The 22,500-nt window shown below is 49.1% G+C and overlaps 9 protein-coding genes and 1 pseudogene across 14 annotated transcripts in view; 3 read left to right on the forward strand and 7 right to left on the reverse strand.

Annotated features, from left to right (window-relative positions):
* Positions 1-8,807, reverse strand: part of LOC126574452 (uncharacterized) — a 16,553-nt gene extending 7,746 nt beyond the window's left edge. The window contains exons 1-6 of the mRNA XM_050234662.1: positions 6,406-8,807; positions 6,241-6,338; positions 5,978-6,170; positions 4,220-4,460; positions 2,686-3,086; positions 822-947 (exon numbers count right to left, since the gene is read on the reverse strand). Coding sequence (XP_050090619.1) covers positions 822-947; positions 2,686-3,086; positions 4,220-4,460; positions 5,978-6,170; positions 6,241-6,338; positions 6,406-8,373 — 3,027 coding nt within the window. The 5' untranslated portion in view covers positions 8,374-8,807. The remainder of the gene's footprint in view (positions 1-821; positions 948-2,685; positions 3,087-4,219; positions 4,461-5,977; positions 6,171-6,240; positions 6,339-6,405) is intronic.
* On the forward strand, positions 1,405-2,567 carry LOC126571699 (zinc finger protein 260-like). Its single transcript, XM_050230448.1, has 2 exons — positions 1,405-2,354; positions 2,430-2,567. The coding sequence occupies exons 1-2, from the start codon at positions 1,441-1,443 to the stop codon at positions 2,551-2,553; spliced, it is 1,038 nt and encodes a 345-aa protein (XP_050086405.1). The 5' UTR covers positions 1,405-1,440; the 3' UTR covers positions 2,554-2,567.
* Positions 2,567-3,296, reverse strand: LOC126571701 (low molecular weight phosphotyrosine protein phosphatase 1-like). Its single transcript, XM_050230449.1, has 2 exons — positions 3,158-3,296; positions 2,567-3,086 (listed from the first exon to the last, which is right to left on the reverse strand). Exons 1-2 carry the CDS (start codon positions 3,192-3,194, stop codon positions 2,635-2,637), a joined length of 489 nt encoding a protein of 162 aa, XP_050086406.1. The 5' UTR covers positions 3,195-3,296; the 3' UTR covers positions 2,567-2,634.
* LOC126571700 (dnaJ homolog subfamily C member 16-like) lies at positions 3,976-5,490 on the reverse strand (annotated as a pseudogene).
* Positions 8,808-9,018: 211 nt separating the features above from the next.
* On the reverse strand, positions 9,019-10,690 carry LOC126581607 (transcription factor Ouib-like). Its single transcript, XM_050245396.1, has 2 exons — positions 9,649-10,690; positions 9,019-9,578 (listed from the first exon to the last, which is right to left on the reverse strand). The coding sequence occupies exons 1-2, from the start codon at positions 10,686-10,688 to the stop codon at positions 9,323-9,325; spliced, it is 1,296 nt and encodes a 431-aa protein (XP_050101353.1). The 5' UTR covers positions 10,689-10,690; the 3' UTR covers positions 9,019-9,322.
* Positions 10,691-10,745: 55 nt separating this feature from the next.
* LOC126573286 (uncharacterized) lies at positions 10,746-13,216 on the forward strand. 2 transcript variants are annotated; one of them, XM_050233271.1, is made up of 3 exons: positions 10,746-10,773; positions 10,841-11,257; positions 11,334-13,216. In XM_050233271.1, the coding sequence occupies exons 2-3, from the start codon at positions 10,856-10,858 to the stop codon at positions 13,155-13,157; spliced, it is 2,226 nt and encodes a 741-aa protein (XP_050089228.1). In that variant the 5' UTR covers positions 10,746-10,773; positions 10,841-10,855; the 3' UTR covers positions 13,158-13,216. The 2 variants fall into 2 exon arrangements, with proteins under 2 accessions (XP_050089228.1, XP_050089229.1); XM_050233272.1 differs by lacking the exon at positions 10,746-10,773 and having other exon boundaries at positions 10,814-11,257.
* On the reverse strand, positions 13,199-15,362 carry LOC126573291 (zinc finger protein 883-like). Its single transcript, XM_050233282.1, has 3 exons — positions 14,982-15,362; positions 14,763-14,908; positions 13,199-14,700 (listed from the first exon to the last, which is right to left on the reverse strand). Exons 1-3 carry the CDS (start codon positions 15,096-15,098, stop codon positions 13,263-13,265), a joined length of 1,701 nt encoding a protein of 566 aa, XP_050089239.1. The 5' UTR covers positions 15,099-15,362; the 3' UTR covers positions 13,199-13,262.
* Positions 15,363-16,106: 744 nt separating this feature from the next.
* LOC126573298 (uncharacterized) lies at positions 16,107-16,678 on the reverse strand. The gene is made up of 3 exons (XM_050233291.1): positions 16,582-16,678; positions 16,287-16,485; positions 16,107-16,200 (listed from the first exon to the last, which is right to left on the reverse strand). The coding sequence occupies exons 1-3, from the start codon at positions 16,597-16,599 to the stop codon at positions 16,166-16,168; spliced, it is 252 nt and encodes an 83-aa protein (XP_050089248.1). The 5' UTR covers positions 16,600-16,678; the 3' UTR covers positions 16,107-16,165.
* Positions 16,679-18,118: 1,440 nt separating this feature from the next.
* LOC126573287 (conserved oligomeric Golgi complex subunit 7) lies at positions 18,119-20,609 on the forward strand. The gene is made up of 3 exons (XM_050233273.1): positions 18,119-18,203; positions 18,289-20,323; positions 20,398-20,609. The coding sequence occupies exons 1-3, from the start codon at positions 18,201-18,203 to the stop codon at positions 20,565-20,567; spliced, it is 2,208 nt and encodes a 735-aa protein (XP_050089230.1). The 5' UTR covers positions 18,119-18,200; the 3' UTR covers positions 20,568-20,609.
* A 5-nt stretch (positions 20,610-20,614) lies between these two features.
* The window catches only part of LOC126573280 (putative uncharacterized protein DDB_G0271606), an 8,261-nt gene continuing 6,375 nt past the window's right edge, over positions 20,615-22,500 (reverse strand). For 4 of the 5 annotated variants that reach the window (XM_050233262.1, XM_050233264.1, XM_050233266.1 and 1 more), the window contains 2 exons: positions 22,284-22,439; positions 20,615-21,953 (listed from right to left, as the gene is read on the reverse strand). In XM_050233262.1, the coding sequence (XP_050089219.1) occupies positions 21,837-21,953; positions 22,284-22,439 (273 nt within the window). In that variant the 3' untranslated portion in view covers positions 20,615-21,836. The remainder of the gene's footprint in view (positions 21,954-22,283; positions 22,440-22,500) is intronic. The other variant, XM_050233265.1, reaches the window with a different exon arrangement.

The raw sequence follows: 22,500 nt of genomic DNA on the forward strand, positions 1-22,500 counted from the left end.
CTAGCCTGCTGATATGTGCGATGTGCCGCTGCCGACAGCGAACCGAACGACGACGCGCCGCGACGAGAGGTTGTATAAGATGGGAAGGCAAAAATTTTCTAAGTCCCGGGGCCCGGCCGCACGAGAGAGCGCATTTTGGGACTTAGTCGCAAAAACGGCGAAAAATTCAACCCTACGCTCGATGATAGCATTCGGCGTGAAACGAATTTTGCCACCGGTCCCAGCCTGCTACGAGCGCCCGGACGGGAGATATTCGTCGGCAAAGTTTTCCACATCACCCGTTCAGCGTAAAACGTTCGACGTGGGACTTAGTCTCCGGACGCCATCTTTCTCGTACGTTCGCTCTCGCGCTAAGTCCCCGTCGCTGGCTGGCTGGCTGGCTGCTGTTGCTGCTGATGATGATGAGAAGGTGGCTGGCAGGGACTTGGTGGATCGCGCACTGAGTAAGCCTTTTTTCGCTCGAAAGCGAAAATAACCAAATTTATCTTGACGATAAGTGCGGGAGACGGCAAAAGCGAAAAAAGAGGAAAATATTCCGCAGCCTAAGTGCTGGCCTTCGCGGAGTGTTGCTCTCTTTGTTCGATATCGTCGGTGTCATTGGGCCGAAAAGGGGGAGCGCCGTTTCGTGGCCTTTGGTAGCGCTACTGGCTGGCCACTTTCTCTTGCATGCCGCCGGACGGACAGAGGAGGGGCACCACACACAGGGGCGGCCACCCCACCGGTACTCGAATCGAAGAAAAGTTCGAGAACTTCCGTACCCCGAGCGCGCGGCTTCCCGTGCTGAACACAACCTCGCCCAGACAAATCGTGGCCACACTTACCGCAGACTGATGACCCGCGGGAGGTGGGAGCGCCGTTTCCACACTCATGCCGCCGGGACAGATAGCCGCTGCAGGAGGATTCCGGGTCCTCTTATCCGTCGTCGCCGCAGCCGCCGCACGCTCGTCCTACCTTGGCTCCGGGCGCTGTCGTCGTACTTTTACCTCCTTTCTACACGTCGGACAGCAGCGACAGGCAGACGGGCAGACGGGTGGCCAAACTCCGGAACACCACCAATCCGGAAGAGGACACTAGCAGTCGGAGGAAGGGCAGCAGCAATCGAAAATCGCAGAAAATCGCAGGAAACGGCACGACTTGGAACGGCGACTTGGAATCTTGGACGTCCGCAAGACCGTGCGACCGAGCGACCACACGCACACACCCTCACTGTTGATTGTGTGCGTTTAGAGCGCCGTGTTCAGATGTACTCGTACATCTGAGTGCGCTTGAATTGTTCGTCCTGACAACACAGGGTGGCCCTCGTTTGAGATGGTTGGCTCAAGAAACTCAAGTTCTTGTAAGTGATGAAAGTTAAAAATTAAACTAAATTAAGGTAAATAAATTCGCCATCCCACCAAAAGGCTAAATGACCACTCTTCAAGGATCGCCGGAAATTCGACGATGATGCATAATCTCTGCCGTTTGTGCGCCAAGAGCGACATCCGACCTCCGGCGCGCTCGCTAACAACACTACGATCCAGTGCCGGAATGAAAAGTCTGATCGACTTCTGCCTTCACGGAAATGAGGAACATGAATTCGCAGCGACATCCCCGATGCTTCCCACTAGCGTGTGTGATGCGTGCCTCGAGCAGCTTAATTGTTTTCAGCAATTCGTTCTAAGTTGTAGAACAGCTCAGCTTACGTTACAGCAGTTGATTTCTTCCGAAGAATGGTTTTCACCGTCCGATGATGAAACTATGATCGTAAGGGATCCTGAAAGCAACCCTGAATCAACCACCGTAGAACGAAGAGATCGTCTCGAAATTGAAGAGGAAAAGTGCAACAATCATGATCTGGAAGAAGCGATTAACGACTGTTCTGAACGGCCGGGAGTGGAATCGAGGACAGACAGCAGACCACACGGCACTCGATCTGCAGCACACGATGAGCCTGCAAAACGGAGATCAACGGTGGCGAACCGGCAACCTCCGCCTTCGAGGCGGAAACAAATGTGCCAAGTCTGTGGCAAGGTTCTCTCGAACAAGGCCACATTCCGGGTGCATATGAAAATACATACGCAGGACAAAAGCCTGATATGCAGCATCTGCGATCGACGGTTCTACGTCAAGCAGCAGCTGCAGATCCACATGGAATCGTTACACGAGCAGAAAGAGTTCGTATGTACCGTTTGCGGTTTAAAGTGCCGCTGGCGCAAAAGCTTGGCGCGCCACATGCAACTGCATGCGGAAAATCCTTACAAACATCAGTGCGATCACTGCGAGAAGGCCTTTTCACGCCCTAATCAACTGAGGATTCACACGATGAAACATACTGGCGATAGAGTTTGCTGTGATTTATGTGGTGCAGGTTACATGTACGTGCTGGTAGCCCTTCTTTTCGTGTGGCAAGGATGGATTGTAATTCAGTTTTCACTCGCTTCCTTCCGCAGGTACAATTACATGCTAACGCAACATAAAATCCGTAAACACGGGCTGATGGTGGAGGGTGTACAGTTGTATGAAAGACGCCGGCCAGGCACCCAGAACAAGGCAAATTCTTCCACTTCTCAATAAACAATAGAACTGATTTGTCGTTTAAGGAACCTTTCTTCGCGTATCAATTTTCACAATTCGCATCACAGCTCGGTTAAACAATTAAATTTGTCCTGCTTGGGCCTTTGCCAGGAAGGTTTCGCAGCAACGCACACACTGCACGTAGCACTGTTCGAAGCCCTCGGATCCCCTGTCGTAGTACGGATCGCGGATGATCGCCCCCGGTTGCTGTGAGTCGAAATCACCGAGCAGCAAAATCTTTGCCTTGCACTCGCCACCCTTGGGCGCCCGTTCCTTTAGGTCGGAAATGTTTTCCGTGTCCATGCCGAAGATGTAGTCGTAGTGGTCAAAGTCCGCTTTCTTGATCTGGCGGGCCTTGTTGTTGTACGGGAGGTCGTGCTGTTTCATAGTGGCCAGCGCCCGATGGTCTGGGCTACGTCCTACATGCCACGATCCGATGGCCGCACTATCCACCTCCCACTGATCCGCAACTCCTGCTGTGTTGATAGTTTTGAGAAATACCGCCTCCGCGATCGGTGATCGGCAAATGTTTCCTAAAACACGATGAGACGGTGAGTATTAAGTTTTGCTGCATGACGATCTTGGGCGATTTCCAATCCCTTACCGAGGCAAATAAAGAGAGCCTTCTTTTTATCAGCCATATCGGGTGAGAACTCGATCTTTCGGATGGTTTTCCGGCTTTTCCAGCTACGATTCAACTCCGCACACTCCAGGACACGCAAATCAAAACAATCCTGGGTGGCTGGGTGACATCCAACCACAGGGTGACTCGTGAATGGAAACGTGCAAAATATATGGGCTGGTCACCCCATACGAACGGAACGCATTCAAACGGAACGGAGCATAAAAGCGTGGCCCAGCCCAAAGTGTCTATAGGAAACAGGTGAAGTCATACCGAACAAAAATCGCTCGCGAAAATTAGAAAAATGAATGAAAAAAATTGACAGTCGTTGCCTATGTTTTGTTTGCGTTGTTATTCGCTTTGAGAAGTAAGAAATCCGTAAAGAAAGTTAAAGTTTTTCCAGTTTTTCAGTGCTCTGATTGTTCTACATTGGTGGTTTTAAGATGCCTTATAGATATTGCGTAGCTCCGTTTTGCAAAAATAACAACAATAATATCAAAAGGCTTGGCACGGTGGTTATGTTTCATTCTTTTCCGCAAGATGTGGAGTTAACCCGACAATGGGCAACATTTTGTAGAAAAGATGCAAATTGGCGTCCGTCTAAAAGTGGTGCTATATGTTCGGAGCATTTTAGGGCTGAGGATTATCAATTACACCAATCGCCACTGATTAAAAGCTATCATAATTTGCGATTATTGCAGACAACAGGTATGATACCTTGTTTACCTTTATTTGGACTTTTTATCTTAGATTAAAATGTTTCTTTTAGCTGTTCCTTCTATACTACAATGTAACAATAGTTATGCCGAAATAAACTGCATACTTTATTCAAAAAGAAAAACAAGTGTACGTATTTATTACATGCGCAAATTTAAGTTTTTCAATGCAATGGAAATTATATTGGTAAGTGGATTTGTATCTGTGCCGGTCAGTGTGCAACCTTAAATTTGCGATGATTTACGCTCAACGGTGCCGGATGAAGTCGACCAGATGCTGTGCATTAAAGACGCTCTCGCGGTGGATATAGTTGTGGCCGTCGAGCACCATGACAATGCACGGTAGTGAGTGGACACCGGTCCGGCGTATCAGCTACTTCTCGTGACCCGCATTGATCGTTCGAGCGTACGGTGTCGATCATCTTCGTGAACGAGTTGGCCGCTTTCATACAGTCGAAGCACCAGTCGGCGTAAAACAGCAGTATTTGCGGAGTTTGGCGGCTTTTGGGCAGGATGTTGCTCTCGTAGTACTTGGCGGTGATCGACAGCCGATGGTACAGGCTAATGTCCTGGTCGTGGAAGTTAAAGTTATGTGCATCGTAAAAGTGTTCGAACGGATCCTGGAACCGGTCGTGTGGTGTAATCGGGCCGCTCCCTATTCACGATTGCATCCTCGTTCGTTATGCACGGCGTATGCCTTCCGACGCTCCGAGTCGGAAAGTAGCTCGTATGCCTGCTTGATCTCGACGAACCGCTGCTCCGCCTCAGGGTGTTTTGATTTGTCCGGATGCCTGTGTGATACAGTTAGCTCAAGTCCCAGCACGCCTGTGGCAAGCAATCAATACGAACGCAGACAGAGTGCTGTTCGGATTCTTACCATTCCTTAGCTTGCTGTTTGTAGGCTCGTCGGATCTTCTGTAGTGTAGCCTTTCGCTCCACACCCACGGTGACGTACGGATCCTTGCTGTCGTACTGCACCAGCAGGACGATCACAAACACTGCCAGGCAAAGCCAGTGCACCATCATTCGAGGCATCCATCCTTGCTCACGAGGCGATGCGCTCTTGATGCGCCTTACAAAAGAAGACACCCGTTCCGACGGTGGCAAACTAGGAATAGGAACGGATTTTCTTCCCTTATCACTCTTCCTTTGGATGCGCCTCGCGATTGGCAGACGATCTGCCGAACCAGCGTTTTTATATACGTTCGCGCTGGAGCTGCCTTTATTCGGGCAGAAGAACCCACTCCTTCTCCTTGCTGCTCCGTGTTCGGAACAAGCGAAGTGGTTTCACCTTCGCCGGACTCTGGTCGGACACGCGATAACACCCTCCTTTGGATGCACTGAGCATGTAGCGCTGATGTGATTGTCCATCACACTCCGATCGTCTCCGTCCTTTTGTCCTTTAACCAATAGTCTAAGCCGACAGTGACCGGCTATCGGTGGAAGCCGGATCCGGGCCTTTTCCACTCGTTTCAGAATCAGAGATAGCCGGCGTTTTCGGCCCCTACTGACACGTTGTTAGCCACAGCGGGGCTGCTCGTTTGTTCTAAAATTAGAAAATGTATCATTTAAACGAGCAAAAGTAGATAATATATCTGATAAAACCATTGCTCTTTTTCGGATTCAAACGCACGCTGGTTTGGTGATGAACGTAAACAAGGCGTCGAATGTCAAAAAAAGAAAAAAAGCAAAAAAGAAAAAAAGTGCTATGACTTCACCTGTTTCCTATAGACACTTTGGCCCAGCCACTGTTTCTTTCCGGACAGTAACCCAAAGTGGAACGTTCGCACCTTCGCATTAACTTCCACTGATATATTCTATCAATAATGCACTATGATTCAATATTTCCTTTCTAGCGTTTCGTCACTAGTCCTCACCAAAGCACCCACGTGGTGTGCAACATCCCTCATAGATTAGAGATTATTTTAAGTTTCAATGATATTTTGTATACCGTTCACCATCGCAACTGGAGAAGATGGCTCATATTTAAAGGGGGGACTGGCGGAAACAAGGTAACTGGAAATGTACTAGGAAAAAGGTACTTGGAATGTGTAATATGCCCGAACCCGATCAACTACATAAACACATCTTTAATGTTCTTAAACTGGCGAATCGACAAATCGACCGGCAGATCGAAGCGATACTGCGTCAGCGTGTCGAGCGTCTTCAACGCATCACGGAAGCCCGTGTTGGCGACATAACTCCAGCTGGAATAGTACGAGCTGACCAGTTCCTTGCACTGAAAGATAAGGTACAGCCACTGTGTTAACTTCTGCGCACTAAAACGAAACAAATTGTCGTTGTTAATCTCAAGGCGAAGCGTAGTGTATTGCCCATTACGATACTCACTTCAGGCCAGCACAAATGAACGCTTTAAACTGCGAATCGTAGCTTCGCTTGTAAGGACTATGGAGGGCTACGATCGATCCTATGGCACTGAGAAGACTCTGGAAAGAGTGGAAAAAATGAGTGAAATTACTATATTCCTAGCGAGCGATAAGCACCGATGGTTACCTGTTTATTGGAGAGAGGCCTTCCATCCACGATGTCCAAGTTGAAGCTTTCCGATAACATTCTCGCCGGAGTCGAATTGTAGCGATCGCCATTTTTTATGTTATAGTAGATCAGTAGTAGCTCCCAGGCATGCATACGGGCATCAGCGTTTTCCCCGGCCCGTTGATCTTCCCACATTTCCTCATCCTCATCGTCATCCAGCTGAGAGAACAGATTCGTACCCGCATCGCCGTCGGTTCCGCTGGCATCGAAGGGAGCGGACCGCTTCTTCGGCGCTGTCGTCGTTGCACCGGTGCTCTTCCGCCGTGCGTCGGATCGATAGAATCGTTCCTCTGGAAAACTGCTGCCACCATCCGCCATGGTCGAGTTTGGTCGTGTTCCACTGCTACTACTGCTGCCTGCTCCACTACCGGCTCCACTGGATGAAAAGCATCCGGATATGAATGGCACTAAGCTGTTGCCCGTACTTTCGGTGATGCCCTGCAAACCGTGCTGCATCAACCTTTGGATCGTTTTACTCAACCGCTTCCGCACCAGCAGCGTTAGCTCGTAGTTCTTCCTATTACTCCTGAGTCGCTGAGGCTGCACTGGATCGTCCTCCTCCTCCACGTCGTCCTCGTTGCCATCCGAATCGCCGGCTGATGCGCGTTTCGTTTCGCTTTGTAACATCATCGCCAGCGAAGCCACCTCCTGCACATCGTACTCCAGACGTGCCCGGACATCGCCCCAACAGTTGGCCCGGTTACGGGTCATCATGCTCGTTGCATAGCCCCGGTCCCGGCTTCGCTCGCTACTGCAGTTAAATTGGGAAAGCGCAAACATCTGCAGCAACGTGCCGGCTTTGTCCATCAACCCAAGGGCCTTACTGTTTAACGTTTCCCGTTTTGTGGTGGCCTTACTACCATCGCTTGGCCCGTAGCTTGGACCACTCGTTGGCTCAGCCTTTGAGACAGTTTGGCGGGCATTCGCAGGATTCTTCACTGCAGCGTCACCCAACGATTGCTTTTGTTGCTGCTGCTGCTGTTGCTCCAGAAAACGCTTTTTGATTTCAGCCTTTTCGTTTGTCTGGAGAAACCCGATGAACCGTTCCAGGTCCTGAATCTGTGTCTTAAGCTGCGTCACCAGCTGTTCCTTCATCTTCAGCGGGTTGACCAGCTCGTCCAGGGCGCTATCGACCTGCTGCCGCAAGTCCTCGGATGTGAGCTGCGGCAGGTCGAGCTCGTTCAGATTCAGATTGATCTTCTTCTTGATTTCCTCTATGATTACTTTCTGCTTTTCCAGAAGGATCGTTTGGGGCAAAATGCCGGCCCCGGACTCGTACGCATACCGCTCCAGATCCATCAGCTGGGACTTGAGCTGCTCGATGAGCTCGTGTTGCTTTTCGCGCAGGTTTTCCACTGTCTCCGGGCTGCGGTCCAGGTTGGCCACGATTTCCGGAATGTTTTGCTTCACCGGATTTGCCTGTATTTCCGGTATGCCGAGGAAAGCGAATTCCTCCAGATTCTTCAGCAAACCATCCCGCTCATCCGGCGGCGCTTCGACGATCTGTCGCAGACGCAGCTGCACCTGGGCAAAGTGGGACGTTAGCGCGATCAGATTCGACGACAGGACCTCATGTTCGTCCTCGAGCGAACGGAGCCGTTCCTGTTCCAGCAACTCCCGGTGATTGGTCGCCTCGTCCTCCTGCTGGTCGATCGTGCTTTCGTCCGTTAGCGCATGGTTCGATTCGGAGCTGAAGGCGGAATCAAAATCAAACTCATCCTCCGACGCATTCCGGAGTGCATTAGCGGAACGATCGTGCTCAACGAACAGTCCGAATTTGGGAGGCTCGTGCCGTGTCTCTTCATGGCCATCGTCACCCCCCATACCATACTCGTCGTCCTCATCCCGTTCACGCCGCATCTCGTCCGATCCGGTTGGTTCCGGTGCGGGGTTTTGCGCTTCACTGATTTCGATATTGATGGACATCGTTCACCACCGGGGGCTCGTTAAGGGGCCACCTCCTCCTCCTCCTTAAACTCCAACCAAAAACGTCTTATTACTGCCCGCTCTGAGTAGCATAACAATCCGTGCTGAGGTTTGTTCCTCGATTACAGCGAAAACGGGGCCACTCACCGTTCGCCCTTGTCCACCTAGCGGACAGCTGACTACAGGGAGGAGAAAATGTAATCCTGATACGTGAACGACGTGGGATAGTTTTCGCCCGTCCACGACTACGCTACCATATGCACAACCAGGGCACCACTTTCTGGATTCTCCAGTACTGCGCTCCAGCAAACCATTCCCTTATCAAACAGCGAAGGAAGGATGGTGGAAAAGCAGTTCTTTAAAGATAGCTCTCACACTGTGCACTCGAAATTCAATTTGCCATTTTTCGCCTCTCCGAACACTGCTGGTACGGCCACCTAGTGGCTTTTGACGTCGTCCTCTACTTGGTCATTGCCTTGCATATCTATATATTGACAGTTTTTCCAAAGTTTTCCCTCTGTTTCCTCGGGCGGCACATGCGCGCCGTAGCGTAACGTACCGTGGTGCTTGTGTGTTGGTCAACCACGTGCGACGTGTGCTGGCCTGAGCGCGATAAGAAACACGAGAAGAAAGGACAACTAAGTAGTTCACGCAAAAAGAAACACACTTGTTTATTGGACTTTCTTCGAACAAAATAAACTATATAGGATCTGAAAAAACTCATCCTAAATACATTACACTTATCACGATGAATTTTTGGAGTTTTTCGTGGTTTTGGTTGAGTCAACAGGTGTTAAAATCTTCCCTTTCGTGAAATAAAGGACCATAGTGATGCATGGCCTGATTATGGAAGCTGTTGGAAGAATTTTCCGGTTCATCTCTCCCATTTCCCAACCGCTACAACGCCACATGGTGCGAAAAGCAATGAATCTCGGTAACAATCCGGATGCTACACCTCCGGTTCTTCGATTATTTCTACATTGTACTCCACAACCACTCCCGACTGGTGGTCCCGTTGGGTGTCATCGACATCGGTCACGATTTCCAGATTGATCGTATCGTCATCACTTTCCGCAGTATCCGCAGTTGGGCACTCTTTCCGTTTGGTATTTTTACGTTTCGAGACTTTCTTCTCGTACAGTTTCACCCCCGGAAAGGTCATGTTGTGTTTTCTCATCTTGTGCTGCGTTAGCATATAGTTAAATCTGGAAAAAGGCAAATGCATAGTCAATTATAGTGCCCCAACGGGGTTGCATGGGTACGGGGCATTCGGACCTGTAGCCTGCACCGCAGATTTCACACCGTAACCGATCGCCCGTATGCTTCATCTGGTGCTCTCGTAGCTTGCCTGGTGAGATGAATTTTTTGCCACACGTCTGGCATTGGTGTTTGAAGGCCGTTCCTTTGTGTCTCAGCATGTGCCGTTGCAGTCCTTTGCGCCAACGGAACTCCACCTCGCAGAGAGTACATTTGAAGATTTTCCCTTCGTGGGCCGACTCTACGTGCATGGTTAGATCGCGTCGCAGTTTAAACTGCTTGCCACAGACATCGCAAGCGAATGGCCGCTCATCCGAGTGGCTCTGTAGGTGGTTCTTTAGTTTAACATTCGTTTCAAAAGTTTTTCCACAGTGGTGGCACACACGGTAAGAGGGATTTTCCTTTTTCCTCCCATTCGCCACCGTGCTTTTTCGCTTCTTCGCTGGCGCTTTGCTGGTGATCCTGGCGGTTTCTACCGGCTCGACATCGACAGTACTTAGTGCATCTTTTTCAAACTCTTTCCCATCAAGCTCAGCGTCAAGATGGGATTTCACGTTTTCTGAATCTACAAAATAGCTTTCATCTCCCACTTCGCTCTCGTCCACGGCAGTATCGGGCGTGCTTGCCGGGGTGCCGCTTTCCAGGTACACGCACTCCGTTTCGGGGTTTCCATTTGCGATCACCGTGTCCGGGGAATCTGGTCGATTCGATTCCTCTTCGCTGCCGATAGTAGTATCGCCTTCTGCCGGTAATGTAGGATCATCTGTATTCTTGCTGAAAATGGTCCGTAAAACTAGCTGAGCCTTGAAGGTCCGTTCCCAAAATTGTTCAACGATTGTGGCGTTCTTGCTGCAGGGCACACAGACGGTGGTCGGTAGGTGGTTTGATTCGTAAACGCCAAGTTGCCCACCGAATACGCTGTCCAGCGACCGCAGTAAACCTGGATCACTCTTCACATCGTCCTGCTGGTGACCGCACAGTCTGCAGTATTTTCGGTCCGGCAACATCTCGTCTATCTTTCCGCGTTTGATCACAGTTCTCGGCGATCGGCGAGCCATGTTCGAACTGGTTCGAGCTTGTTTTCCGTGAACGTAAACAATACGTCAAAAACGTCAAAGTAGAATTCGTTAACGCGCGTTATAGGTCGGTTCTCGGTATCGTTTCGGTCCCGGTGGAATTTGCCTTTAATTTTTATCGTCCCAATAAGAAGTCCCCCGTAGTCACGATGGGCAGGGACCAGGATCTGAACAGCACGCAAAATCTGGTGCATCCGGAGTGGGAAATCCTCGATCCGACGCCCGACATATACTCCCTGTTTCCGCTCTTCGACCGTAAGTTCTTCCAGGGAAAGCTGTCCTGTGTGCAGCTCGAGTGGAGCAAAAAGATGTACAACTGTGCCGGCATTTGCTACCAGCGCTCGAATCGTCTCGGTAGAAGCTGCATCATCAGACTGAGCGAGCCGCTGCTGAAGCTGAGGCCACGTAAGGATCTCGTTCAAACGCTGCTTCACGAAATGATCCACGCCTACTGTTTCGTGCTGGGTATCCGCGAAGGCAACGGAGGGCACGGACCGACCTTTAAGAAGATCATGAACGGAATCAACAAAATCGCCGGCACAAACATAACGGTAAGGACGGTGGGAGTACTGTGGAATGTTGCCTTTTTTAACCTCCGGTGCCTTTTTGCACCGTCCTCTCCCGTAGGTGTATCATAACTTCCACGACGAGGTGAATGTGTACAAAACGCACTGGTGGCGATGTAACGGGCCCTGCCAACAACGACAGCCCTTCTACGGGATGGTGAAGCGCACCAGCAACCGCAAACCGGGACCCAGTGATTTCTGGTGGAAAGAGCATCAGCTAACATGCGGCGGAGAGTTTGTGAAAGTCCGTGAACCATCGCCAAAGCGAAAGAACGCTAAAAACAAGGAAAACGTTGCGGGATTCTTTACTCCCGTCCAGCGAAAGGGGCCAGACAATCGCAGCAAGGGCCAGCCTGTCCGCAGTCCACAGAAAAACGTGATATCGAACTACTTTGACAACTCGATCTCGAGTGGAACTGGTGGGTCTGTGAAGGGCCGACCGGTAACTTCTCCTTCGAAACCCACCGCCAGATCCGTCCCTTCAAAGAAACCCTCGTATACTCCTGGGGCTAAGCCTAATATCGGTGGCACAACCCTCGAAATTCGTAAGCCTACCGTTACCGTAACGCCCAAAACAGAGAAACCGTCCACTGAGGCCCCAACAAAACCACCCATCACCCGTCCAGCTTCGGTAGGAGGCAATTTACCGAACGTAAAACAGTTCAAGGATTTGACGAGCAGTGAGGATGATGATGGAAGTCCGAGCCACAAACCGAACCGTTCCAGTGCGGTGCCATTGTTTACCGGGCGAGGCTTTACGCTTGGCTCCTCGTCCGGTGGTTCCTCGTCGGGGATCCCACCAAGAAGTCGTTTGCTGGATAGATTCCCCGCGGCAAGTGGGTCGCCGCTGCCGAAAAAAGCACGCATGGAGACGGTGGGCGGCGGCGGCCCGGTAGGGACTGGGCAGCGGAGTGCCGACGTTATCGATACGATATCGCTACTGAACGATTCCGACGAAGTGTTTGATGAAATTGATGATTCGCAGATCGCACAAACGGTAGCAAACATAAAGAAGGAGCGCCAGAATGCTATTAAGCAGGAAATCCAAGACTCATTCACGGGCGAAGACGCGGGTGAAGGTGATGAGATCTTGCTGATCGATGACGATTACGATGATGAGTTGGCGGACGAAGATTTGGCCTCGATCGATGATTCACTCCTCGATCGCTCCGTTATCGATGATCTGTTCAACGACAGCGATGAGCTGCTGGAAGACTTTAATCGTACAAATGCGAAAGTGAAGATCGAATGTCCAGACGATGAAATCGTGCGATGTCCCACGTGTCTGACAAAGATACCGCGTGGAACTGTTGGAGCGCATCTGGAGCTGTGCTATGATAAGATTACCGGGGGTGGTGGTGGTGGTGCTGGTGGTGGACCGATAAAGGACCTCCGTAAGGAAGATAAACCGAATGATGCCGGATCGCAGACGATACACGGTATAGATCGTCCCTCTACCTCGAACGCAACACCGGCACAGGGCGATAGACGACGGAAGGAGAATCAACCCGCTACCTCGAGTAGCACACCGGCTCAACTGAACCGAAGCACCGACAGCCATTCAACATCAGCGGCTAACCTTAGCTTACAGGAAGCCAGCCGACAGCTGCTGCTAGACTGTGGCTATACCGAGGAAGACATTCGTCTCGTGACCGACGATTTAGAAGAGTGTCTTCCACCCGTAGACATGGCCGCACTGCGTCATCAGGTCCTACGAGACAGTGGCTACACCGAGGAAGAGATAGCCCGCGCTTTGGAAGATTCCGATGAGGACGATGTGGTGGAGATCGGTCCGGTGGATGAACGGTGCGAGTGCCCCAGCTGTGGCGTTCCAGTTCCCATTGCCAACATCAACCAGCACCTTGACCAGTGTCTCTCAAAATAACGACACGTTACCTTCGTTATGTTTGCCTGTTATTAAATGTCTTTACAATTCGTATTCGACGATTTATTGTGATCCCCTTTGTTTGCTAACCCTACAAACGGTTCCTTATGCTGTCGTCTCCTTGCCATCATTATTTGGCTTTTCTCCGTTGACCGTACTTGGTACGCCGGTTCCCATCATGCTTTTCTGTGCTTCGTTATCACCATTATCCGCTGTTGCCGTTTCGCGGCCATGTGTTCGCAGATGGGTCCGTAGACTGTTTTTATTCGAAAAGCATTTGCCACAGTGTTGACACATTTCCGGCTTCTCGCCGGTGTGCGTGGGGTAATGGGCACGTAACTGCTTTGCCGTCGCAAACAACCGTTTGCAGCGATCGCACTCGTACTCCTTGAAGTGTGCCTGCAGGTGGGAGATCATGTTGTTCACCTTATCGGTGGTGTATCGATCGCAGTGATTGCACTTGTACTTTAGCGGTTCGCGACTCACGATCGTATAGTGCTCCAGCCAGGAGCGTGTCGGCCGGTAATTGTCATTCTTGGCATGCACCTTCATGTGCAGTATGAGATTGCACGAGGTGTTGAATTTTTTCGGACACAGCGAACACTGATAGCTACGCTCCTGCGTATGCTTTTTCAGGTGCACATCGTACGATTCGATCGTCTGAAGTACCTTCTTGCACACGACACACTCGTAGCCCGCATTTTCATCGTGGCTCAGCTCATGATTGCGCAGCTTGTTTGGATGGTTGAACACTTTGTCGCACATTCCGCACTTGAGGGCCGTCGTGTGGTATTTCATATGCTTTCGCAAAGCATCCTGTGATCCGCACTGTTTGCCACACACTTTACAGTGAATGATACACGGTGCACCGCCTCCCAGATGGTAAAACTGCGTATGATAATACTTCCCCGAGGCATTGCTGTATCGCCGATCGCAGTAATCACATTTGATAGGTTGCTCATGCATCTTCAGGTGTGTGTTCAGCGTTCGGACACGCGTGATGACGACGGTTTTCATCACACACCGCCCGCAGGTGTATGGTACGCGGTCCACGTGTGTGGCGAAATGATCCAGCAACGCTTTCTGCGAACCGAGCGATTCACTGCTGCAGATGTAGCACTTGTAATCTCGGAGCGTCGGACCATCTTCGCGCTTGGGCTCGGATTTTGATAGCTTTCTTCGTTTGGCCCTTGATGGTTTCGGGTTACTGCTGGATGATCCTTTAATGGGTTTCTTCGAGCCACCGAAGGAGGGAGATGCTGCAGTCCTGGAGATTTTAGGGCTATCTAGCTGCGATACATCATTATCGCCCTCATCTTCCGAACGTCTATCGTCCGTGGTTTGATCTAAAACGATCGAAGGAGAACGGGTGGCCTGTGCTACCTTACTCCGAACGCGACTAGAACGGCGCACGCAGTCGAGGGATTTCTCTTCAGGAACGTTTAAACGATTCTCTTGTAAGCTCTCGGATGCTTCCTCGTTGACGCTGACAAAGGAATCAAACGGATCATGATGAGGCTCCTTGTCGTTCCCCTCTGTCGTTCTATAAAATTGGGGAAAGGATTTTTTTCAATTTATTGGCTTTAGAAGACTCTCACTACTTACTGCGTGTGAGTATCTGTTTCTGTGAGGAGTAAAGCTCGTAATTTGCCGTCTGTTTCTCGAAATCCTTTCAAATCTTCTTCGATTCTTGCGAGTTTTGCCGCGCAGCTCAGGCATATACTTTTGGGTAATTCATCATCCTCCCGGATCTGAGGGTAAAGAGAAAGGTGAGTTGGTTCTGCTCCTAATTAATAGTAATAATGAAATGAGTTTTCCGCATACTTCTAATCGTACGATATCCCGTATGATCGACACATAATCGGGTTCCTGCGATTTCGCAAACAGCGAACGATGTTGGTCTGCTGAAGCGAGGCACAATCGGCAAACGGGCTGCTTCATTTCGAGATCTTTGATGAAATCATCGGCACATATTTTTTACGGATAAAAGGATTCCATTCTTCAATGAGGATTTGCCTCAGTGCGGCTCTTGAATCCAGCTTCCTGGTCCTTCGCAAGCTACCCTGAGGATTCAACCCCTTTGCTATCTTTGAGACCGGCTACCAGGGCCACACAACCCAATTTTCTGTGGGTTTCTATAGCTTTGGTGTGGCTTTTCTGCTGCTGTTATTTCTATTCAGTTCAGTTATGTTTCCAGTAACGCTGCCGTCTGGAAGGAGAAATGGATCGTTAAGACAACAGATCCTTGCACAATCACGAACCTTAATGCTTGCCTCTTTCCGATGGTTTCTTTTTTGGGACACCCGGATCTCAGCCACAGATTTCAGTGCTCTCTATAATTGATTGTGAGTCGGTTTATTGGTTCCTACAGTGTTGCAACGAATGGATCTAAAATCCTTTTACGTTGTTTTCAGCTTCGCGGTTTTGAGAATCTTTCGCGCTGCGGTTCTCCAAGCTTCTTTCCCTTTTCCACGGCACTTTTGCAAAAGGAACAACAGCTAAAGTTGGTAAACGACTTGAATTCACTCTTATCACCTTTAAATTCACCATAAAACCTTAACAAATCCCATTTTTGACGCGATTTCACGGAGCGAGCTAGGAACGGAACACGAAAAAACCAAAACAAAACTCAGGGCTGCCAGCGTTGCGGCTGATTTTCGTTGATTTTTGTTGCTTTTTTAGAGAATTACTCATATTTTATCAACCATCACTGTTGAGCAACAAGTTGAGTTTGAATTAACAACCGTCCGTAATGGTTAAAAAGGTAAAAAGGAAACGCTTTGTCGATCGTAATGAGCCCAGTCTTGCTGATTACTACGCGTGTGGCAAGTTTGTACGCCACTTCATTCATCTCGACTTCTGTGATTACATCTTTTTCATTGGTTTTTATTCGCACTTTGTTTCTTTCAGTTCCCGCGACTGCTTACTCGTCAAACAAAAGACCCTTAATCCAGTTTCAATGGGTTTTATTGGTGCTTTGAACTTGTGTATCTCATACCGCTGGTGTGTTACAAGATGGCATATGGATAGTTGTAGCTATACGCTGCAGAAGGAACAGAAAATTAAAATAATTCGATTAGTAATCCTTACAGGATATGGAGCCGGAACTGAAGAAATGTCTACACTTACCTAGACTAGGATAAGCCAGCGCGCTGTACGGTGAGATGACACTGCTGTAGGGCGAAACATAACCGGCGTAAGCATAAGGATATGCTCCGACGGAATAAGCAACAGGAGCCGCTGCCAAGAACTGGGCCTTTGGATCTGGTTTTGGTTCAGGGGCGGGTGCTGCAAGCGAACAAGCAACTAGTGCCACAAACAGAGCGATCTGGAAAAAAGAGTCCTTCGAATTAGGGTTTCTCCAGTATTCACAAAAAACGAGTAAGTAAAGAGTTACAGCGTAACACTGTTCTATCGCTCTTACCACAAACTTTACAGCCATTTTCAGATACGTTGGTTCTAGCACCGAAGGCAGTAGGACGATCAGATGATGATTTCAAGCCGAAGCGACGTTCCAGAGCGAAGTGATGTGGAATTCGGTAGTTCATACTTCTTATATACGGCCATCATTTACTCAATCGATTGGCCCAAACCAATCCACTTCGATGCGATCAAAACCATCGGGAAGCTGACCATTACGGATGCTCCTCACGTACCGATGGCAGTAGCAATGATCACCATCGTTGCGGCGCTACGACTCACCCCGCGAGTGGCGAGTGGTAATGAAATGTGCATTCAACGACACTACACCGCGGTATCAACAGGAAAAAAACGTACGGATGAATGAACTAACTCGAGCAATAGCGTAGAAAAAATATGATCAAGGCATAGGTATGCTCTTGAAAATCGTGACTAAAAGTACGTTACGGTGACCGAATTTATGCGTAATCGGGGAAGCACGAAAGCAATTTACCACGATTATGCAGGTGATCTAAACTCCCTTTCAAGACCCCTGCGCTGGACAATGCATTGCGTAATAGGCTAATATGGGAGCGTCCCGACTTTTGACCATCATGACCTATATTTTACCCATAAGGTAACATAGAACGCACTGATCCGGGAGGAATCAGAATTGGGTAACCTTTAACCACCGGACGATGTGAACTTGATAATCAGTTACCCAAACAATCTTCATCCAGTCTGGAAGCCGATCGAGGAATGTGGTTAGCAATTGGTCCTCGCAGCTTCGCACACGTAGCGGATGACCATAATGGAAATCAATGTAGTCGTACGTGCTCCAGCGAAACGGCCTTGAGAACATCGTTTGGCAACTGCCCCTTTTTACTACGGAATCCATTCCAGTTGCACTTGAAATGTGATTTGATAGCGATTGAATGAGCGAGCTCACAAAATTTTGAACAACAAGTTCAAGGTTAACCTTGGAAGTACTAGAAAGATAGCATCGTATTTGGCAAGGTTTAGATTAGGGGAATAGCATAATAATTATGGTGCTGGTGGCACAATTACAAGTTAGCTGGATTAATTCAAAGCATTTCATAAGTCGTAACAGAGAGAAGATAGTAAGGCTGTTTTTTGCATGTAGACTGGGCATCAGATGATTTGGCGAAGAAGGTACACAGCTCGTCCACGTGCGTTGCCTACTCTGTGATGGAACGAAGCGGCAAACTAGAACGGTTTGTTGTATCGAAGAGGTGTGAAATTTGAATATTCGACATAATTCGAAGAGAGTACAAGCCATGTTAGTGTATATTCAATAGAAACATTGTTCCTTTCACCTTATTTGTTTGCGAAATGTTCTTCAGCAAGCTTCCAAATTTACTAAATCTTCCTTTTGTTCTGATGAGCTGGGCCAGTCAAAAGATTGGAAGTGGAATAATGACCGGAAAACCATCTTTTGTGGCACGCCTACGCAGTACGTCGGTCCTTATATCCTTGATAATTAAATAAGGGGAGTAAATAACAAAATATCGAATTCTTCGATGGCGTTCCAACTTTTTCACCAAACCAATTTGGTCGTATAGCCGGCCATGGCCGACCAACAGATTGCGGACGTCAACATAAACAAACGGAGGAGCTGGCAAAATGGTACGTATTAACTCGGGGAATATCGAAGAATAATCGCCTGAAATGCAATAGAAAATGTGAATAACACGTTTCTCCACCGACCCAGGACATAGGTGCATTCTCCGGCGAGGATTTTGATGTGAGTTCTTGGCTCAACCAATCGTACGAACGATCGCAAAATGCCTCGTCGAAGGAGGCGTTCGTGTCGTCGCTCGTCTCCAAGATGCAACTTTACGTGCAGCAGATCAACGTGGCGCTGGAACAGACCGGTGGCCAAGTGCTGAAAAACATTCCGAAGGTCATCAACGATGCCAACATGCTGCAGCTTGAGTCGGGGCTGCTGAAACAGCGCATGAGCCAGGTGCAGCGAGAGATATCCCACCTGCACACGGAAACCGGCGATTGCATGGCCACTCTGGAGCGGCTCGATTCCATCAAGGGCCGTCTGCAGGCTTCGAAGCAATGCCTCCAGGAAGCCGACGGTTGGGGTAAGCTGTCCGGGGAGTTGGATGATCTGCTTGAGAAATCCGACATTGAAGCGGCCAGCCGGAAGCTGCTGTCCCTGCAGAAGTCTTTGGCCGCCCAAATCGGCCTGCATGGACACTCGGAGCGCGAGAGCCAGGTGGAGTATTTCAAAAACCGCCTCGAAGCTCTCATCAGTCCGTCGGTAGTGGCTGCGTTGCGTTCACTGGATGCCGTGGCCTGCCGGCAGTACGTCGGTATATTCGAGGGAATCGATCGGTTGCCCCAGCTGAAGCAGTACTACCGCACCGTGCTGAAGGCGTTCGTGCACGATCAGTGGCGCAACGCAATCGAGAGCAGCGAGAGTGGCGGTTCGGATGTACTGAAGGAGTTCTATGATCTTCTGCTGGAACTACTGAAAACTCACCTTCGCTGGTGTAGCCAAACCTTTGGAGACGCCAGCGAATGCGTCCTGGCTACGGCAGAAGCACTGGAAAACCTCGATCCAACGCGGGAAAGCATTGTGCGCAGTGCTCTCAAGCGTTCCGGTGACAAATTTTGGACACTGAAACAATTCTCCCAAGTGAACGTGGCGGCCGGTAGCAAGATGGAATCGTGGTTACTAGGAGGGAAGCAGCAGCAGCAGCAACAAGATGTAATCATTTGTAACGACGAAATCGTCCTCGGGCGTCTATCTTCCTCACTATTCGTTTATTTCGGCATCTTCCTGAAAGAGTATCCAACCATTGAAAATGCACACCTGGAAGCGGCACTCGCTGGTTTGTCCATTCTCGGCACAACGCCCTCGGATAGTGTGCACAACCTTGAGAGTGCGAACGCAAAAGTACTACGCTGGACAACGGAAGCGGCCACTCGCTGTGAGGAGATCACACAAAACTGTTCCCTTCTCTCGCTGGGCAGTGTTTTGCAGAACTGTTTGCTAACCTACTTGGATCAATACCATCGGTGCCAGCAGCAACTAGCCGCCAGCCAACCGGATCAAACCGATTGGAATCTGTTGCAGCTGAGCGTTGTCCTGCTGCAGTGTCTCGGAAGCTTTCGTCAGGCGGTTCACGAACAGGAGCAAACGTTCGTACGGAGTGTTCTGGCGAAACAGCAGCAGCTGCGTTCCGATCCGGCCGATGTTCGTTTCGGTTATCGGCTGCAAACGAAGGGTGAAGCACAGGAGTTCGAGAAGCTTGCCACTACATTCCAGCAGGCGATGGACAGCCAACCTGGCACAACCGTCGAGCATTTTGCTGAGTTTCATGAGCGTATGAAGCGGACCTGCGAGGACATTCACGACACACTGTTGCGCATTGCATTCTCACCGATCACGAAACACTTTCGACAGATTCAAGCGAACGGGTCACTCGGACCGGCATCCGTGGCGGCCGATAATCTGCCCGATTACAGCTACGCTCCGCAAGAGTACATTACGTTGATCTGCCAGTATTTGCTAACGTTACCGCAGCACCTTGAACCATTGCTGCTAGCGCCGGCCACGGTGCTGAAGGCGGTACTCGAGGTCGCCGACACGCGTTACGCCTCGACCCGGCCCTGTGCCGACGTATTCTTGGCCTTGATCGTGGAAGAATCGGAAGCACTGTACGTGGAACAGATTGAGAATATCTGCGCCCTGTCACCGACCGAAGCGAAACAACTGGCCACCGACATCGGTAAGTGGGCAGTGGGTGAATGTCGAACAATCTGCGAGATGCATTTAAAAATATGTTTTTTTTGTCTATTAAAGAATATTTCGGAAGCGTTCTGGAGGAGATGGGACAATCGCTAGGCAGCAATCTACAGCAAACGGTTAAATTGCTACGAGCACCACTAGAATCGTACTCCACGGCTGCCTCGGGTTGTGATCCCATGCTCGTGGCCGCTATTCGACAGAAGCGAAACCTAGTTTCTTGTTAAAGATTATCTTCGTTTAAATACACAACATTAGACAAACCACTACCAGATCGTGTTCAACATCCCGCCGAAAGCGACAAACGGTTCCTCGGTACGTTGGCATTTATTGTGACATCCGTGACACTAATCCACATTCGCTTCGCCTTTGTTCGCTCTGTAATGTCTCGTATTTACACTAAACAGAAATCAATACGCTCGGCATTCGGATGATTGCCTTAAGAAAAAGAGTTTAAAACCCACGCAAGCGTGTGGTAAACATTTCGCAAAAGTAACCTCGGATGTACGCTAGTTAATTACCACATGTTTGCAAATTGCGACATTCATTAATCACATCCATCGGATAAAACGATTCGAGACTCACATTTCTTCCCCAAACGCTTTGTGGCAGGATGGATGTTTAATATTTGATTTAAAGTTCTACTTCGTTGCTTTTTTCTCCTTAAACCTCCCCCCCCCCCCCCCGCGCCGTTTATCGCGATTACAACGGATGCATTTGATATGAGCATTTCAAATAAAAATGCTCCGACCCGCTGCTACCCCCGCTGTGCCATTTGCTATACTGCTCCGACCGGGCTATGTCCCTCGAATAGATTAGCTAAACGTCGTAGCATCATTACGTGCTGCCAATTGAAGCGAAACAATCATGGCCCATAAAACCAAACATCAAACATAGTCCGTTTGACCGAATCCGACAGTAAAAATAAGGCCATACAATTTAAACATTGCAATAAATAAAATAGCTTTTAATTTCAAGAGATGCCCTTACCGCCCGGGCTTATATACCTAAACGTTAGCTTTTATCGTCCCTTTCATGAATGAAAACCATCTGCTAGTGAAATTCAACAAATTGTACCTACTCAAATGGGTTTGTGGCAAACTGAAGTTACAATAAAAAAAATATTTACAGCAAATTGAACGCGTACAAAATGTCCTCCGTACGGGTTTCGTGAGTTTTCCTTAAACGCTGCCATTGAAACACTGGTCTAGTGCTAAAAAAAGAGGAGCAAACGATTCGGTAATCGATCGCCCCTTGGTTGCTTTTGCTGGTACCATCAGTCCGATTCGTCCTGTTGGTAGACACGCGACTATCTTAATTCGATGCTTATAGATAGGGTTAGACGATCGATTCGTACGATCTCCTAGTCGATACATTTACATGGCTCCTTAAACAAGTACGACACTGGCATTGCGGTGTCTCGTAGTGGTATAGGTCGTCGTCTCATTAGCTAAATTTGATACTTTGCAGGAAACACGAAAAACGGTGCCAATTTCCTAGTTGGACTCAATTGTCTGCTGTTCGCTGGAATCTTCGGGTCCAATGGTAATCATCATTTTCTCGTCGGAGCTGTCGTTACTGTCCGACGAACCGGATTGATTAGATTCAAGTTCCTGCAAAAAAAATGGAAAAAAGAGTCGAAATAAGCGATCGGGTATCGGGTACACGTAGAAGATATCACCGGAATATGTGCAATGCATGCAAATTTATGTGCAATACGGTTCACGCTTTGTGATACTAACGAAATACATGTGCGGACATAATTACGCTTCTAAATAGCAATACTAGGAAACGATAGGCCAACAATTTAGCAGGATTGATCAAAAGTTCGAACATATTGGTTACCATACAGACCAGATCAAATGACGAGCGGTATTGCCATAGCATCCTGAATGGGACACTACAACCATAATAGTCAATCATCATTTTCTTTCAATTCCTACCTCCAATTCTACGATAGTGCAGGAGGAGTCCGGTGGTATCGGGGCGTCGGTGGCCTGATCGTCTGTCTCCAATAAGTAGCCGTCCACTATCTCTCCCTCTTCCAGCTCTTCCGGATCCATATCATCATCGTCGTCGGATTTTTCATCCGTCATTTCCTACAGTATTACACAGGAGGGAGGTATTCGAATCCACATAGCAAACCGATGATAGGTGGTA

This window comes from Anopheles aquasalis, chromosome 2 (assembly GCF_943734665.1).
Source record: "Anopheles aquasalis chromosome 2, idAnoAquaMG_Q_19, whole genome shotgun sequence".
NCBI classification, from domain to species: Eukaryota; Metazoa; Arthropoda; class Insecta; order Diptera; family Culicidae; genus Anopheles; species Anopheles aquasalis.